At 42.5% G+C, this 19,937-nt stretch overlaps 1 protein-coding gene across 2 annotated transcripts in view; it reads right to left on the reverse strand.

The window, feature by feature from the left end:
- ppp3cb (protein phosphatase 3, catalytic subunit, beta isozyme) overlaps positions 1–19,937 on the reverse strand; it is a 74,418-nt gene that overhangs the window by 35,161 nt on the left and 19,320 nt on the right. For both annotated transcript variants that reach the window (XM_054738079.2, XM_015951346.3), the window contains exon 2: positions 7,154–7,354. In XM_054738079.2, the coding sequence (XP_054594054.1) occupies positions 7,154–7,354 (201 nt within the window). The remainder of the gene's footprint in view (positions 1–7,153; positions 7,355–19,937) is intronic.

Raw genomic sequence — 19,937 nt, forward strand, 5'->3', positions numbered from 1 at the left:
GTCCTGACTGCTGATCTAAAAACATCACTCATCTCTCTGATGAAGGAAAAAACACAAAGTAGGTGCGTGCTAGCTCAATAAAGCCTTAAGCCTTTGTTCTCACACTGCCTCTTGGTAAATTAACAGCAAAGAAATATCTCAGCATGTCGATGTGATGCGTCTGAAGCTAGAATACATGACTGAAGACTGACCAGAACTGTAGGTTTTGTGTTTCAGCCACACACCGAGTCCCTCCTGGAGGCTGTGATCGCAACCTTTAATGCAATTCAACCAGCTGCAAATTATTCTAGCATGTGCAATTTTAACAAGTCACCCCAACAGTTTTGCAATAACCTCTGTTGTTTTTCTTTCATGACACATTTATTTGTCTTCACTTGGTGAGAATGCAAAGACAGTTAAGCTCACGCAGCATTTTATGAGCTGGGGTAATGGGATTGTATGTAATTTGCATTGACTGTATGGACACACCCTTCACAATATCAACCATAGGTTTCTGAAGAGCTGGATTGAGGCCCAGCGAGAGGTTCTTATCACCGCCATCTTGGCCGTGTCGTGCAAAAAAAAGATGGAGCTGTGTGTGTGTGTGTGTGTGTGTGGGGGGGGGGGGGGGGTAGATTATTGACACCTATCAAACTCTGAGCTGATGTAGCTATGAGCTAACGGAAGCTAACGGAGGTAAATGGGTGCTTTTACATAGAAAACTATGGTTGAGCGATTCCGCCACCTTCTGCCTTCTAGGCTGTAACACTTCTAGGCTAAGGCTTTCCTGGAGCAAGGACAACAAGCTACTTGTGCTAGCGCTGTGGGCTCATCTCACACCTGTCAATCACAAGGACACGCCCCTTATAACTCTTTTTAACCTTTATTTACGTTTAAAGGGTTGAGTAACAAAGAAATTCACCCACATCAAAGTCATGACAATAAACTTGTCCTTTAGGGAGCCTCAGCCTTCTCCTTCCGCATCACGGGTCCACGAAAGAACAAAAAAGTGAATGCAAGTCAACGGGGCTAAAAACGCTATTTCCTAATTCTGCTTGTTTTGTGCCATGGGTTTCACGTATGATGTCCGTGAATTTTAAAGACACACTTTGTTACCAAGAATGCACTTATTTTCGAACGGGGAAAACGCTATTTTAGGTTTTGTGTAAAAATAAGTCCAGACCTAAAAATGCGCTTCACAAAAGTGACGTCATCGAACCAGACACGGAGAAAACTGAGGGGAAAGGGCTGTAAGTTCAGCAAACTTCCCACAGGAGGAAAGAACCACCATAAATCTGGTCATTTGGTAAGTAGCAGCTACGCTAGGGGAGAGGAGATTATGTGGTGACGTCATATATGCGACGTGACGATTTCCGGTGTGTAGACTTTAATTCATTTTTTCGTTCTTCTGGAGACCCATGGTCTGGAAGTATGGGTCACGGGTCACCAGAAGAACGATAAAATGAATGCAAGTCAACGGGGCTAAAAACGCTATTTTCTAATCCGCTTTGCCTTACGCCCTGGATCACACATATGTTGTACTGCATTTTAAAGGAAAACTCATGATGGGTGTTTTGACCATGTCTGTCACGTACTTTGAGATTTATCAGCTTGTAAAAGTTTGTAATTAGCATGACTCCAAATTAGAAATCGGCACATTGCATGTGCGACGTCACTACATAATCTCTTCTCCTCTAGCGTAGCTGCTATTTACCTAATGGCCAGATTTATGGTGGTTTATTCCATCTGAAGGGAGGATTTTAAGTTCGCTAAACTTACAGTCATTTTCCCTCTGTTTTTCTCTGTGTCTGGTTCAATGACGTCACTCTCATGGTGCGTATTTGTATCCTGGACTTATTTTCACACAAAACCTAAAATAACGTTTCCCCCTGTTTGAAAAATAATCGAGTTCTTGGTATCAAAATGCGTACTTAAAATTCACGGACATCATAAGTGAAATCTATGGACATAACAAGCGGAATGCCCATTGACTTGCATTCATTTTTTCATTCTTCCAGGGCCCCATGATCTGGAAGTGGATCCACTACTTCACTTCCGGTCCCCTACGACCCCAAAAATGAATTGAAGTCTATGGAGGGATAACAGTAATTTTCTGAAGCCGTTTGATATGGGCCATGGATTTAACGCATGCTTTTCTCGTAATTTAAAGACACATTTTGATACCAAGAAAGTACTTATTTTACAATGGGGCAAAAGTTATTTTAGCTTTTGTGAAGACATATTGGACTACAAAAATGTACGTCTCACCAATCTGATGTCATCAAACCAGACACGGACAAGGAAAAATACCTCTGAGTTTAGCGAACTTTAAATCCTTCTTCTAGGATGATAGAAGGAGGGTTAAATGCAGAGAAAACCACTATAAATCTGGCCATGTGTAAAGAAGCAGCTATGCTGGGGAGAGAAGAGATTCCGCTGTGATGTCAAATGTGCGACGTCTGATTTGCAATGGCGCCCCCCAAGGGGTGGCCAGGGGTGGACATGGCCACCCCTAGAAAATTGCTGCCCCCCCCCCCCCCCCCCCCAAGCAAAAACCAGTGTTAATATACCATCTTAATGTTCACTCAAGCCATACATTGATTTTATTTATTCAATACAAAATTGTAAAACAAAATGAAATAATATGAATAATGAGTAAATAAATAATCCGAATAAAAATAAAGTGCATATGTTTCTGCTGCTCACCATTTAAAGGTGATTTAAATAAAAAAATACATTTTAAAAATAAAATTAGAATAAAATTTTAAACAACTGAAATATATTTTTCTGAAATGTTTGTGTTTGTCAAACTTAAGTTAAATGTTTTGGATATGTACAGCTTTTTTTATAATAAAAACAAATAAAGGAGCAATGCTAGGGCTGGGCAATAAATCGAAAATTTATCGTTATCGAAATTTCTGACTCTTATCGTGATAATTTTTCCCATGTCAATACATTTGATAACACAAAAATGAAAAGATGTGTGTAGGTTTGCTACATTCATGAACCTTTAAGAAGCTGTACCACCTTGAGCCACGTGAAAATGTGACTCAAAGTAATACATGTGACAGCCCCATCTAGTGGACAACTTTTGTTTCTGCGCATACCTGCAGTTATCGTCCATTTATCGCTATCGAGGCGAAATCCTCAATATATCGTGATATTGATTTTAGGCCATATCGCCCAGCCCTAAGCAATGCAATACATCGCCACAGGCTAAACCCTCCCGGAGTTACCACCAAGGCCAATTTGGTGTGCAACCCCAAAAATTTCTTTGACCTCATCTGGCCGCCCCTATCAAAATTTTCTGGAGGCGCCCCTGCTGATTTGTAGTCGTTTAATTTAACATATCTCAAAGTATGTGACAGAGATAGTCGAAACACTCACATAATTTGTTTTCATTTAAAAATTGCCTATTAGAGCTGAAATTAATTATCTTTTTAATTCATTTGAAAGATTATTAAAGTCGCTGTCAAATTATTTCTTTTATCTGATGGCAACATCTAGTGGCTGACTAGCTGCGTGTCACATCTTGATCTACTTTCATTCCCTTATTTACGGCCGAAAGCAACGCCTCTAGTTCATGAATGTGCTGCTCTAGACAACAAAACAGAGCTAAACACGTTTTACAATTATTATGCCCACGTTATGTTGTGTATTCATATGTTTATGTATTTTAAAGACTTGTCCACGAGTGAGGTCGCCAACCTGCATCAACTGAGGTACGTCCTTAAACGCTTGAGCACGCTCTGTGATTAACGTCTGTCCATTAGCGTAGTGGTTGGTGCTCAGCACATTGCATTGAGCTCTATAGAACAGGGGCGGGCTTAGAAAAAAAAAGACGTATTTCTTACATTATATCACAGTACACGATAAGCATACATAATTCCTGAAAGGGGAAAACTCCGGACACCAACTTTAAATTTACACGAAGACTTTCAGTTGTTTTTCCTTAACAACATGGCTGCACGCTCAACAACTCTTTTATTAAGACCTCAAGATCGTCTGTCTGTGAAATCCGCCAGCATCCTTCTTACCATCGGCCTCCTCCGCCATCTGTCTGGTCTCTTCTTTCTCTTTTAGTTGATGTCATAGTTCCTCTCCTCAGCATCTTACGGTGGCCATTTGCATCTGTCTGACGGGTATTGTCTATCTGTTTCTCACTGTGTTAACGTCTGATTTCACCTCTGCTCCTGATGCTTCTGCGGGGAATCGGGACTAACATATCGATCCACACCTGTCAGCTTCATCAAACCCCAAATCAGATTTCAGCTCAGAAGTGTTGAAATCTTTCAGAACACTTCATAAACCCCAAGATTTGTATTCAAGTCAGTTTTATCCGACAGGACATTCTTCGGTGCATTCTCAGACATGTGTTTCAGGGCCTGCAGACGTGGAGGAACTTGGCAACAGAGGATCAATATGTTGCTCGCCGGGAGTGAAAAAAGTTGGAGAACCTCTGCACTAAGCCGCTTATGATCCACCGTCTCTCCATCTGTCTGTCCTCGTCCTCGGGGATCTGTACCTGTGAAGGCTGAGCGATGACTCCACACTGTGTGGGCACAGTGGCCCACGCAGAATTATCTCACCACTCGCATTTGCATAAACGCACACACACACACACAGACACACACAAGCTAAAAGTACGTTAACCACAGAGTCAATAGGTTGTGGGAGCCTGAGTCTGTCCGCCTGCTTGTCTGCCGGCGCTTCACAAGCTTGTTTTTATCTTGTCCTCTCTTGGATGTTACCCTCAGCTCACATCATCGTTAGAGTAGGGAAGCACACACAGTAGTGTGGTCGTTAAATGCTGCTGTGTGAGTGTCCAGAGTTTCCTCAGTCGACGCTTCATTTTATTGCTTCAGTAATAAATGAGTCTGAATCACTAAGTCTGACCTCTTCGTGACTTTTCTGACCCTTTTCTGCTGCTTTCTGAGAGCCCCTGAAACTTTTCAGCACTTTTGTAGAAATTTAAACTTATTTATTTATAACAAAGGAGTCAGCGTTTCCTGAAGAAATCTATTCCACTCCCAGATTAGGCCAGTTTGAACAAAGACCAGCTTAGTTACGTTTGTTTTAATTAAATAATGTTGAACACAACCCGTGTCCTCTGCGAGGGCAGGCCGGGGGGCGCATGTGTCCGCCTCATCACCCGTTTCTTTCACATGGGAGCGCCGTAGTGGCTGCATGTCCGCAGTCGGCCTTTCCCGTTTACGTGTTCTATGTGCTGTATCATGTCTGCTCTTGGAAAGGCTGCTGAAACGATGTTTTGTTGTTCCGGGACGCTGGTTCAATGACAGATAAAGCTATTCATTCTTTCATTAGGTGTGTTTCCACCGTCAGAGCATCAGGCTAACTTTACAGAAACTTCCCGGCACTTGAGTGCCTGAGCCTCCACTTGACCGGGCAGTTTTCTGGAACTGGAGTACCTGATCGGGGGTAGGTACTTGGATTCATGGACGTGAATCTGTAGACGCCCCATTGGGTGCTGGAGGGCGTAACAGCGTCGCGGCCATTGAGGAGGGGATCCTCACGTTCCAAACCCAACTGGAGTCAACACAGCGTGAGCAACTATCCCCGTTTTGCAGCCAATGGTTGCAACGACCGGCACACTATTGAAAACCGATCACATGGGATTACTATTGACTTTTCCAGCCTACGTTAGGATTTAGTACTTTAATTTATTTTGTTTTATTTTTTTATTTAATTATCATGCCCAAAAATGTCTGACTGTGAAAAAGCATATTAAAATGTGACTTTTAGTTGGGCAAACACCTTCCTCAATAGAAATAAATGCATTGGGGGTGAATGGGGATCCATCCAAGATGGCAGCCCACTGCCACATCAGCTCTAATAGGCAGCACCAGTCCACAGAGGGTCGTATCTCATATCTGTCCTCGGAATAGGGAGCCTAAGTCAGGACCATCTACTTCCAGACCATGGATCTCTGGAAGAATGAAAAAATGAATGCAAGTCAATGAGTCTAAAAATGCAAATTTCCAATCCCATTTATTATGTGCCATGGATTTCACACGATGTCCGTGGATTTTAAAGATGCATTTTGATGCCAAATAAGCTCTTGGCAAATGTTATTTTAGGTTTTGTGTGAAAAAATGTCCAGGACCACCAACGCGCATCACCAAAGTGACGTCATCGAACCAGACATGGGGAAAAACTGTGGGAAAATGGCTGTAAGTTCAGCGAACTCCAAATCCTTCCCTCAGGAGGAAGAGCCACCATAAATCTGGCCATGTGGTAAGTAGCAGCTACGCTAGGGGAGAAGAGATTCTGTGGTGACGTCACATATGTGAGGTACCGACGTCTCATTTGCAGTCATGCTAATTAGGAACTTTTACAAGCTGATAAATCTCAAAGTGCGTGACTGAAACACACATCCTTGCTTTTCATTTAAATTGAATTACAACATATGTGTGATCCAGGGCCTAAGCGGATTAGATCATTTCTTTTTTGCCTTGTTGACTTGCGTTCGTTTTTTTGTTCTTCCAGTTACCCGAGAGCCGACCAGAAGGTGAGGAGACTTAGGCTCCCTGTTCCCCCACATTGCTGTTACTAAGCTCCACAATGATGTAATTCACTGGGCTTTGTAGTCTCAGAGCTTCTTCTGGCCATTGAACGCCACATTTTACACCACCTAGTGCTTTTTGTGTTCCTAATGGATTCAATTATGATGTACTTCTACAGAATAAAACTTTTACTGTCACCGTGGATGCTTTTTGGCACTGATCACTCACTGCCAAAGCTGACGTCTGTACAAAGTCCTGAAAGGGCTGAATTTGAATGGAGATACAACAGCTGAGAGGACTGAGACATCGTATCTCCCGCTCAATTTCCCCTGAAGTTTCGACAATGGAAACACACCAATTCATTCATTCATTCATTCATTCAACACAAACTTCTGCAATCACACTCAGTGTGTGTTGTGAAAGACTCAGCTACACATCAAAGATTAGCCCCAAATCTGTTAAACTGACTGGATTTGAGGAAGTTTTGTGCTTTTTAAGGCTGATTGGTTATGGTAGCCATCTTGCTTTGACCTTAAGGGGTTCATTAGACGTTAAGCCAACACAAAATAACAGAGTAATATACAATAATAAACAAGAAACTGGATGTGAATATCTCATGCCTCCTAGATTGGCATCCAGTAGCACCGTACCCGTGACTGGCGCCTCAATATCCAACATGGTGCGCTCCTGGCGCAGGATGGCGGCGCCCTCATCGATGATGCGCAGGGCCACGGCTTCCTCCAGACGGCCCTCCTTGGTGAGGTGAGCTTTGAGCAGGTCCACCCTCGGTCGGCCGTCTGAGTCAAACACCTCCTTCATGGTCAGGCGGTGGGCCAGGGGGAAGGGGACCGCTGGAACCAAAGGTGGAGAAGGAGGGGGTTAACCAGGCTGATGCTTGGGATAGACAGGAGTGTGAGTGTGTGTGTGTGTGTGTGTGTGTGTGTGTGTGTGTGTGTGTGTGTGTGTTGTATTGAAGTTAAATCTATCAGAGCTCTGTTCTGCTGTAATGTCTTTCTTACATAATGAAGGCCCCCAGGGCCTTGCTGGAGAATGGGCTGGACTCATGACGAGTGTGAGGCAGCAAGAGTGTTCAGCTGCACGTGAGGATGCGTGCACACACAGACACACACACACACACAGACACGTACAAGCTCATAAAAGGTATTGTTATGCAGGATCCACAGAGCCTGTGAGCCCCACCAGTGCTAACACAGATAATGGCCTAGATCACACACTAAAACTAGGCCTGCCCCCCCCCACACACACACTTTAGCTGTCACTTTTCTCTCTGATTTGCACCCTCCTCCGTTGTCTCTCCTCCGGTTTTTCCTTCTCCATCTTCCTGTTGCTACAGCGAGAACCGGTCTCCTCTCTGAGCTGTCTCACTGACTCCTCCTGGCACAATTTAACGCGACAAACACAATCTAATGGTTTTAGTTATTTCAGCAAAAGAAGCCTGTCAAAAGCAACAGAGAAAGACTGCACCGTGTGTGTGTGTGTGTGTGTGTGTGTGTGTGTGTCACTGAGAGCATCTTGGAGCTGAAAGAATGTTTCAATAAATTCTGGTTAAATCTCCCAGAATTAACACACAACTGCATGTATTTTGTGTAACTTTGAGAACTTTTGGGTCAAATTCTAAATAACTGCACAGATTAGGGTTATCCCAAAACACTTTTTCAACCGAAACCCATTTCAGGCTACATTAATCCTTCTGGGACCCAGGAAGAATCGCTTGGTTGCATTTTCGGATACCTTAAAGTACCAACGGTGCCTCGAGGCTCTGTAAGATCACAAGCCATTGCGTTTATGACACATTTAGGTGCCTTGAGGTTAAACGCAATGTGCAGGAGCACCTTGAGAAGTCCCAGGACACCTCGAGCAGCTCGGCTTCAGGGCTCTGTTTCCCATCAAGTCCAAACAGTAGTGAAACTGGTTTTTGCATAACGAGCAGGGACTGATTAATATTTGAAAAGATTTTAGGCACCACAGGCTGTCGGGGAGCTCGAGCCAATAGAAGAATTACTCATGCATGTTGGGATACGTGTGACTTCATACATAAAATAAAACAGCAGTCCACCTTCACTCTGCTGTCATACACTCTAGTAATTACTGTGCTAGAGAATGAGCACCTTAGTAGACACCACAGAAAAAAGGTTTCACACGTGCAATTTTTAGTTAGAAGTCAAACAAGGGTGTGTGTGTGTGTGTGTGTGTGTGTGTGTGTGTGTGTGTCCCCGCTTAAGCAATAGACTGAAGAAGAGGAGCTGAAGCACGAGTGTGTAGAGGAGTAGGAAGTAGGGCAGGTATGGGAGCAGCATAGACACGGAGCTCAGGGAAAGGAGCTAAACTTGGGAAAACTACACATGGCAGATATAATTTACGGAGGAGAAAAGACTCAGACTAATGCCATCAGATCACCTCAAACATAATTACGATAGATAACTGCTAACTCCTCTTAGTAAACGTACATATGCTGTGGTATGAGTCAGTGCCTTGTGAGTCAGTTTCTACTGGCAGAAGTTAGTTAGGGAGATGGAAGGATTACAAGTCTCAATAATATTCATGATGCTAACGCTCTGATTGGCCAACAGCAACACGACACGTCCACGTCCTCCGTTAACATAACTCGGAAAACTGTACGGTTAGACCAAAGTGTCACACAGCCTTATTTATCTCATCCTGACTCTAGGGAGGGAGGAGAAACAGCAGAAGAACTGTTTCCTGATTGTTTATTGACAAAAGTTTCAGAATGGTAACAAATGCATTTTCTCCTAAAAGAGCAGAACATTTGTGGTGATCGTCTTAAAGTTGTGGAACACTGAAAACCCTCTTTTAATGATTATTTCTGATAATAATCGATCATTTAGAGTTTTTCATGCAGGCTGAACAATAAAATAGCTTCCTACACCTATCTGCTGCATTAGCTTCTGATAGAAAACAGACGGTGAAACTCTAGGATTAGTAAAGCCTGACAGATCTACGTCACACTGTCACTTAACATTCATGGACTCACCCGTCTTTACTCACAACAGGGAAGGCTGTTGTTGGTTTAGCATCCAGGAAACAGCGGAGAACATCTCAGCTAGTAGAAGCTAACCATTATCATTAGCAACTCCGCCACACAGCAGAACTCCTCCAGACTTGTGTTATTTGTGGAGATAAAACGTCAACATTGCAGAGCAAACAGAGTCCGTGGTGGAGTCGTGTTGCTGTTGGCTAATCAGAGACGAGATGTCCAAATATCAGGGAAGTAGACTTCCAAACCTGCTGTGTGAAGCTATTTTCTCTTCCATTTGATTACTGGAGTACTTCCTGCTTCCGGCGCATATGAGATCCCTCCCAGTACAACTTACAAGGCATTAATTACTACTTGAGTCTACTGCAAATGTATTGATTAGCAGGTGTTCAACACCTTTAATGCTCGAATTTGCAGTAAACATATGCTACCGGTTAGCTTCTACTAGCTGAGACGCGTTCTGCCCTCTCCGGGTTACTAACTGTTTGCAGTTTCAAGCCAAGCCAGACAAGGAATGCTAATTTTCCCTGGGTCATAGAGCAGTGAGACGTTTTCCGACCCATTTGTTTCCACTTCCATATCCTTTCTGTGGCTAATGCAGGTGAGTATTTTCACGTTCGACATGCATGTGCAACTCAGAGTGACCGACTGTATTTCAAAAAGAAAATAATTAACAACCTTACATAAACAAGCGCGCGTACGCACACAGGTGCTCACATGGTGATCTCATAAGTATGGACCTGGGCACGTTCAACACATGTTGGCTGTGGTTGGCACTAAATACACTGTGATTTATTATCGTGTGATTGTTCAGTTAAACAATGTTGATTTTATGTTTCCTCATCAGGTTGATGCAGTGATAGCTTGCTCTTGTTGTATTGTTGTTGTGTCCCTCTTTTATTTATTTATTTGGTTTGTTTTTCTCTTTCTGCAGGTCTAGAAGCAGACTCTTGTTCATCATTGATTGTTTACTTTTGTCCCCCCCCCCCCCCCCTTCCTTTTGTCTCTTCCTTTCTCCCTCACCTCTGTCTCTGTGTCCTGTCGGAAGTATAAAGCATCCAAAAAAACAATAACATTAAAGTTTTAAGTATCAGGCGTGACATTAAAGCAGAAGCTGCCTGTGTGGGACGGGCTATGGGCTGTGAAGGTTGGCAACTAGCTGGAGACATAAAATCGCAAGAAAATATGCAGATTTTCAATTGGAATCCTACTTTTGTGACAATTTTTTATTCAACCAGGTCACGTGTGACATGAAGCACGATTGAATTTCATCCTCATTTGTTAGCGGTTTTCCAACATTTTTCTCAAGAGTTCTCTCACATTTCTTGTGTCTTCTGACTCACAGAAACTAAGCTGGAAAAGGCTTCAGCTCTGTGATTATTTAAAGAGAAAACCGGTTTTGCTAATTCCTTGAACCGGTTTGAAATTCACGCAACTTGACAGCGAGGCCCTTCAAGGAAACTCAGAAAGCCTTGCACATGTTTCGAGAAATTTAAAATTAATTCCTGGGAATGCTGTTAGCAATTTGTCACCAACATTCACAGTTGAGTGAGCTACTTTCAGATGAAAGTTGTAGGTTCTGTCTGTGCGAGGTACTCTGGTGTTCTCCCACAGCCTAAAGACAAGCCTGACAGCCTCATCTGGTCACTAATCGAGCACCCTTCCTGTTAAATCAATCCTCTGTTTGATTTAACAGGAAAAGCTGATGTTTGCCTACATAGTTTTGCTTCCCTTTTGCCTTTTTAGTCACGTAAAGTGACACATAACAGCAGGTGTACAACAATAAGGGTCTAATTGGTTCCAGTTTCATTTTCTCTGAATAGAAAATTAGTTTTTGTTAAAAAAATTAACTCAACATGCTGCTCCAACTGGAACGTGCCACTGAGCTAATGCTGAAAAATTTAACCTTCATGTTCACCTCACCCTGTTTGGTTTGTATTCCACAACAACAACAACTTATATCAACAAATCAAAAACATAAATAAATAAACAAACTGTGTATGAATCACCTTCTGTCACTGAAATAGCTGCTAGTGCTTCCATTCATCCAAAACATAAACAGTGGCTGCTCCATTTCCCATGCAAACAGCACACTGTGTACCAAACTCAAACTATAGAACAATTCCACCTTTACCTTTCAGCACCAGGTGCAGCAGTTTCGGTTAAACAGCAAGGTGTTTTATAATAAACAGTTGTACGTTGGGTTTAGTGGAGTTGGCATATTTGATTACGTCAATTAAGCGTTTGATTTTTTTTTAGTACAAAACTGTCCCTTTATCATAGCAAAGTGCAACTTGTAAAGCTGAGCCTTTAACCTTTTTGTACAACCCGAACCTACACTAACAAACCATAAAAGTTATTCAAATCAATGCCTGTGAGCTTCTGTGGAGGATCACAGAGTAGGGAGACAGTATATCAACAATTCAATTCAAGTTTATTTATATAGCGCCAAATCACGACAAGAGTCGTCTCAAGGCACTTCACATAATAAACATTCCAATTCAGGTCAGTTCAATAAGCCAATCAGAAAAAATGTTTCCTATATAAGGAACCCAGCAAATTGCATCAAGTCACTGACTAGTGTCAGTGACTTGATGCAATCCTCATACTAAGCAAGCATGCAGCGACAGTGGAGAGGAAAATTCCCTTTTAACAGGAAGAAATCTCCAGAGAATCCTGGCTCAGTATAAGCAGCCATCCTCCACGACTCACTGGGGATGGAGAAGACAGAGCAGACACACACACACACACACACACACACACACACACACACACACACACACACACGCACGCACACACAACGACAAGTAATGTGTCTATAGTTATATTGTGATGTCTTAGTAAATATTCTATTTGGTGAGAGATAAACTTTATTGTATTTATCCTAGTGGATCTATAATTAAACAGATAAACTAGTAGTAGCACATCCAACGTCAAGGAAAGCAAAAAGTTATTATCAGGAGAGGGAGAATGTTTAAGTGGTTAGCAGCAGTGTGCTAGACGATGGCCCCCTCCATGAGGCCACCACAGCTCAGCAGAACATCATTGTAGCTTCTTATGGGGAGAAAAACACTTAGAGAGACGATAAAGTTAACAGCTGAAATTGCAGGAAATAATACAGTTAAAGAGCAGATTGTAGAAGAAAGCAGTAGAGTGTGGAAAGTGGTCAGTGTATCCTCCAGCAGTCTAAGCCTATAGCAGCATAACTACAGAGGTAACTCTGGATAATCTATCCTATTTAGATGGAGGCATGTTGGAGGCAGGGCAAGGGAGAGCCGTCTTTACCGACTGTACACTCCACCTCCCTCTACTCCCCCACTTGTCCAGATTTAGGCTAACATCAGATTTTAACCATAGGCCCTATCAAATAAAAATGTTTTAAGCCTATTCTTAAAAGTAGACAAAGTGTCTGCCTCACGGACTAAAGCAAGGAGCTGGTTCCACAAGAGAGGAGCCTGATAACTAAAAGATCTGCCTCCCATCCTAAATTTAGATATTCTGGGAACCACCAGTAAACCTGCAGTCTGAGAGCGAAGTGCTCGGTTAGGAACGTATGGAACGATCAGATCACTGATGTATGATGGAGCTTGATTATTAAGAGCTTTATATGTGAGAAGAAGGATCTTAAAATCTATTCTGAATTTAACAGGTAGCCAATGTAGGGAAGCTAAGACAGGAGAGATATGATCTAATTCCATGTTGTCGTTCTTTTTTAAAACACAGAAATGGTTTTGTTACCTGTTGTTGACGCTACGTTTCGCCGACGGCTGCCGGCTTCTTCAGGCTGACACTGATGGTGGCGCGTCACTTTCTTTTCCATTTATCTGCGGGCAGCAGAGGACGTTGTCGCCCTCTACTGCCCGCTGTCCCCTCTCCGACGATGCAGTCCCATGCGTGGTCCAGCGTGTAAACTCCGTCGTCGCTGTTCATGGTCCCACATCCACGTCTCCTTATCTCGATTGCTTCCTTGATCCATCTTTTGTATTTTTGTTGTTCAGTGGTTTTGATCCGTGTGTTATCCCAGACCATCAGCGTCAGCCTGAAGAAGCCGGCAGCCGTCGGCGAAACGTAGCGTCAACAACAGGTAACAAAACCGTTTCTGTGTTTTAAAAAAGAACGACAACATGGAATTAGAAATAACGCACAGCGAGAACACACCTAAGAGATATGATCTCTCTTTTTAATTCTCATCAGAACTCTAGCTGCAGCATTTTGGACAAGCTGAAGACTTTTAACTACATCCTGTGGACTTCCTGAGAGTAATGGATTACAGTAATCCAGTCTTGATGTAATAAATGCATGAACTAGTTTTTCAGCATCACTCCTGGAAAGTATGCTTCTAATCTTAGCAATATTCCGAAGGTGGAAAAAGAAAATCCTACAAACCTGTTTAACCTGGGATTTGAATGACATGTCCTGGTCAAAGATAACACCAAGGTTCCTTACTTTGTTCTCGGAGATTAATGTAATGCCATTCAGGTCAGGTGATTGACTAAGCAATTTCCTTTTCTGGATTTCTGGTCCAAAGATGAGAACTTCTGTCTTGTCTTTAAAAGCAAAAAGTTTAGAGTCATCCAATTTTTTATGTCATCAAGACAAGCCTGTAATCTACCTAACCGATTAGGTTCATCAGGGTTAATGGATAAATATAACTGAGTATTGTCAGCATAACAGTGGAAGTTTATCCCATGCTGTCTAATGATTTTACCAATTGGGAGCATATACATAGTAAAAAGAATTGGTCCAAGCACTGAACCCTGTGGTACTCCACAAGTAACCCTTGAGTATGAAGATGATTTGTCATGTACATTTACAAAACAAAATCTGTCAGACAGGTGGGATTTCAACCAGCCTAGCGCTGTTCCTTTGATCCCTACAACATGCTCAAGTCTTTCTAAAAGAACATTGTGATCAACTGTGTCAAAGGCAGCACTGAGATCTAACAAGACTAGAACAGACGCAAGATTTTTATCTGAGGCCATGAGGATATCATTTGTAACTCTCACTAATGCAGTTTCAGTGCTGTGATACTCTCTAAAACCAGACTGAAATTCCTCAAACAGATCATTAGTGTTTAAATGCTCACATACTTGGATGGCCACTATTTTCTCCAGGACTTTGGATTAAAATGGAAGGTTAGATATTGGTCTATAATTCATTGAGTCATCTGGATCCAGAGAAGGCTTCTTAAGTGAAGGTTTGATTACAGCAACCTTAAAATCCTGTGGTACATATCCATTTACTAAGGATAGATTGATTATATCTAGAATGGGGGCAGTAACCAAAGGAAATGCATCTTTAAATAATTTGGTTGGGATTGGATCCAAAATGCAAGTTGAAGGTTTAGATGAAGCTAATATTTTTGATAACTCTGAAAGCTCAACTGGATCAAAACGGTTCAAGCACAGATGAGGTTCTACAGTCACCTCTGATGCTGCCTCACTTACTGAGGAAGAATCAATTTAATTTAACCAATTTCCCTCTGGGATTAATAAAGTATTTTTGAATTGAATTGAATTGAATTGAATTGAAGAAATCGCATTAGGGAGGATGCTAAAGATTTTGTTTCTAATAGAATTAATTTTACTTGTAAAAAATCCCATGAAGTCATTGCTGCTGAGGGCTAAGGGAATAGATGGCTCAGAGCTATGATTCTGTGTAAGTTTAGCAACTGTACTGAAAAGAAATTTAGGATTATTCTTATTCTCCTCAATTAGTGCTGAAAAATAAGCAGTTCTAGTTTGTCGAAGCTTATTTTTATAAAGCACAAGACTATTTTTCCAGGGTAGGTAGGCCTCCTCATGGTGCGTAGAGCGCCATGTTCTCTCCAATTTCCTAGAGTTTTGTTTTAAGGCTCGTAAATGAGAATTAAACCAGGGAGCCAACTTCCTGTCCCTAATTACCTTCTTTTTTAAAGGGGCAACATCATCTTATGCCACACGTAAAGAGGAATTAACATGATGAACTAAGGCATCAATTTGTGAGGGGCTAGAACTGAAAATATTGCCCTCTGCTGCGTTCCTCTGAGATGCTGAGGACAGTAAAGATGGAACAGTTGATTTAAAAGTTGCAACTGCGTTGTCAGATAGAGACCGACTATAGTGAAATTTACTTTCATGTCTCGAGAACTCAGTTATAAAAAACTCAAAGGTTATCAGAAAGTGGTCCGAGAGGACTGGATTATGTGGAAAGATTGTTATTTCCTCACACTCTATGCCATAAGTCAGCACAAGGTTGAATGTATGATGGCAGGAGTGGGAGGAGCTATGTATTCTTTGAGTAAAACCAATTGAATCTAAGATATTACTAAAGGCTACATTGAGGCAATCATTTTCGATGTCCACATGAATGTTAAAATCCCCTACTACAATGACCTTATCAGTATTTAGCACCAAATCAGATAAAAAATCAGAGATCTGATCCAAAAACTCAGAGTAAGGGCCTGGTGGACGATATAAAACTACAAACAAGAGTGGTTTTACAGTTTTGCAATCTGGATTAGGAAAACTAAGAATAAGATGTTCAAACGAACTGTAACTATTAATCTGTAAGCGACTGATTAATAAATCCGAATGAAAAATGTTTGCTACTCCTCCTCCTCGCCCTGTACTTCGAGCAATATGATGATTTAAATAATTTGAAGGAGTCGACTCGTTTAAGCTAACATAGTCCTCTTGCTGCAGCCAGGATTCTGTGAGAGAGAGCAAAGAAATCTGATTATCACAAATCAAGTCATTAACTAACAGTCTTAGAAAAAATTGATCTAATGTTCAACAACCCACATTTAATTTTTCTAGTTTTCTGCTCAGTTGAATTTGTTCTAATATTTATGAGATTTCCATGATTTGCTTTATTAAGCCTGATATTTAATCTGTGTGATTTTGGCCGTGGGCAGGACACTGTCTCTATGGGGTAGTGGGTGGGTAACAGTACAGAAGCTGCAGAGGGGTGGGTTAAACTACGTCTCTGCTTCCTGGTCTGGACCCTGGGTTGTCATGCAGGACTAATAAAACTGGCCATGTTCCTAGAAAGAAGAGCTGCTCCATCCAAAGAGGGATGGATGCCGTCTCTCCGCATCAGACCAGGTTTTCCCGAAAAAGTTTTCCAATTATCAATGTAGCCCACGTTGTTTTCAGGACACCACCTAGACAGCCAGCGGTTGAAGGACAGCATGCGGCTAAACATGTCGTCACTGGTCCGATCAGGCAGGGGGCCAGAGAAAATTACAGAGTCCGACATTGTTTTGGCAAACTTACACACCGAAGCAACATTAATTTTACTGACCTCCAATTGGCATAACCGGGTGTCGTTACCGCCAGCGTGAATAACAATCTTACTGTATTTACGCTAATCCTTAGCCAGCAGTTTCAGATAAGATTTAATGTCGCCCGCTCTTGCCCCAGGTAAACATTTAACTATGGTTGCTGGAGTCTCTAATGCCATGTTTCTGACTATGGAGCTGCCAATGATCAGAGTCGGCTTGTCAGTGGGTGCGTCACTGAGCGGGGAAAATCTGTTAGAAACGTGGACGGGTTGGTGGTGGCCCACGGGCTGGGTTCTATGCTTCCTTCATACCATCACCCAGCTGGCCTTAGGTCCCGGCTGCTCGGGTTCTGAGGATCGCTATGGGGTGATTCTGAGCTAGTTAGCCCTGTGCTAGCTAATTAGCTACGGCTGTTTACGGGTTTTTCAACAGCGCGGAGCCGGGACTCCAATTCCGACACCCTCGCCTCCAAAGCTACAAAAATGCTACATTTATTACACGTACCATTATCACTAAAGGAGGCAGAGGAGTAACTAAACATCTGACACAGAGAGCAAGAGATAGGAGACGCAGAAGCACAGACAGAAGTAGCCATAGCCGTGCTTAGGCTAAGCTAACTGGACGAGCAAACTGTTCAGTACCAAATAAACTGCGTGCGAACTCAAATGGTTCCCTAAAAGCTAGGTGGAACAACAGAAAATGTGTGTTTCAGCGTGCTTATGTGCTACAATAACTCAGAGATATCCTAGTACAGAGAAATTAAATCAGCTTTAGCGAGCCCCAAACACCAAACAGCTACACGTAGTGCAACACTGAAAACAGGAAACGCCTTACCGCCAGGTGCAGCCAATCAGCCAACACAGATCATGGGGGTTGATCTTCGTGCACACAGATGTCCTAATACCACCAGTCTGTTTTATAGTCATTCCTCTTTATTTTACTCCAATAAACAGTAACTAAAAATCACAGATGCACCAGTTTTTGGTCATAAAGTTGGTTGGTTCAGCAAAATGGCAACATCTACACATGCAAACTGATTTCCAGTATGGACACTTCCCAGTCAGATGAGAAATATAGCAAGATTAAATGATACTTGAAAGTAAACAAACATGGTTGAGGAGGAGTGTGCAGCGTGCTTCCGTCATCTTGGTTTCTGATTGGCTACACGCCAAATTCAACAGGCAGCACACTAGTTCGTTCTCAAAAATCAGATCAAGACAATCCAACAAGTGTAAAAGCCCTGATTTATTATTGAAGCAGTCCCAATGTGCTTCTGAGCAGACCAGAGCACTCCTAGCACACCACACATGACAGGAAAATCTGATGAGATTATCTTTAGGGCCATTATGATAAGATTGTTGAAAGGGGAGAATCGGGTCAAATTGTGTATGATTATGTTACCGTGTGAACAGTCCTAAGAGGGTATACTGACTTTTGCATATTTAAAATGTACTTTGTGGTGTTTCTCTTTCTTGGCCCACTCTCCACAGCCGAACCCCTCCGAGTGGAGTTTAGTAAAAGTGTGGATCACTGGTTTAATCAGTACGTTTGCAGTGTTTCTAGTAGGAATGAATACAGTGTAAGTTGTACTCTTAGGACAAAGCATTAGTACACTATTTTAGGATCTAGAAGTGAGCCACAGCACAGCTGAGCCTCAGACTGCAGGATTTGGAGTCTGATATTTAGACATCTGGCCTTGGACTGGATACCAGCAATGTGACTCTACCACTGACTTGCAACATGAATGTTTTATCTCCACAAATAACACAAGCCTAGAGGAGTTCTGCTATGTGGTGGAGTCGCTAACGCTAACGGGTAGCTTCTACTATCCGAGACATTCTCTGCTGTTTCCTGGACGAGCCAAGATGGGTGAGTCCATGAATGTTAAGTGACAGTGTGCATAGATCTGTCAGGCTTTTCAAATCCTATAGTTTCACCTCTGTTTTCTATCAGAATCTAATGCAGGAGATAGGTGGAGGAGACTGTTTTCATGTTAAGCCTGCATGAAAAACTCTGAGTGACCGATTATAATCAGAAATAATCATTAAAAATACTTTCTCAGTGTTACACACCTGTAAGCATCAGAGCTGCCAGGTCAGCCAAAAATCGCCACATTACAGAGCAGTAAGGAGAAGGGGGGGTGGGGGGGTGCAACCTGAGAGAGAAATCTATGACATAGTTTTCAACCAAATCACCTAAATGTGTTTGGGCTGGCCTACTAGCCCAACTGGAGCAGAATCTGATCGGAATCATATTGTTGTGATGTGCATCATCTCTAATGGCTAAAGTTAATTACGGGGATATTTCATCAGTTTAAATGAAACAGGGAGGCTGTTCGCTAGCAGAAAGGCTGCTGCAGCAGGCAGGAAGTGACAGCAAACGAGGACAGAGAGAAATGACGACAGAAGTCAGGCATAATTCGTCTGTCCTCATTTGAGTTTTTGTGGCAAATTCCTCAAGATAAAACTAAATGTAAACCCGATTCTTGTGTCTCCTAATTAGCTTTTGCTGAACTGCATTATTATGCGAAACAAACTGGAGACCATGTGATCACATAGCATTTTTACCTCTTATACATTATCTGATTGGTGCTCATCGTGCACAGTCCCCCTGTGTTGTTATGTTGGATATGTTGCCCTCTCCAGGACCTCATCGTATGTTATCACATGAAGCTCTCCGTTCCCAACGCATGCCTCTGCATGAATAAATGAAGGGGAAAAAGTGATGGATGAAAGAATGAGAGCAGCACAGAGAAAGGGAGCAGAAATCACGATGTGTGCATGTGGGGGTGGGGGAGTGCCACTGTTCACATTAGAATTGTGTGCTCCTTGTCTGTGTTTGTTCACTATTTCTGTCCCAATTGATGTTGGTATTAGTGGCAGTGGGGGCAGAAGATATTATTAATCGTGCGTGATCAATGCTCACCTGACGACCTGTGAACAGATTGACTGAAACTGAAACAACAATGCCTCCCGTGCAGCCTAGACAACCCTTTCCCTCAACACCTCTCTCTGGAGTAGCTTCACTATAAAGAGTCCCCACCCTAACACCCCACCACCCCCTCACAGGGTAACAGGGACCCTCTCTCAAAATGACAACACACACAGGGAGTTCACAGGGTGCTCGGAGGGAATGGGACAGCATGTTTCACAAA

Source organism: Nothobranchius furzeri, chromosome 1 (genome assembly GCF_043380555.1).
Source record: "Nothobranchius furzeri strain GRZ-AD chromosome 1, NfurGRZ-RIMD1, whole genome shotgun sequence".
Taxonomy (NCBI): Eukaryota; Metazoa; Chordata; class Actinopteri; order Cyprinodontiformes; family Nothobranchiidae; genus Nothobranchius; species Nothobranchius furzeri.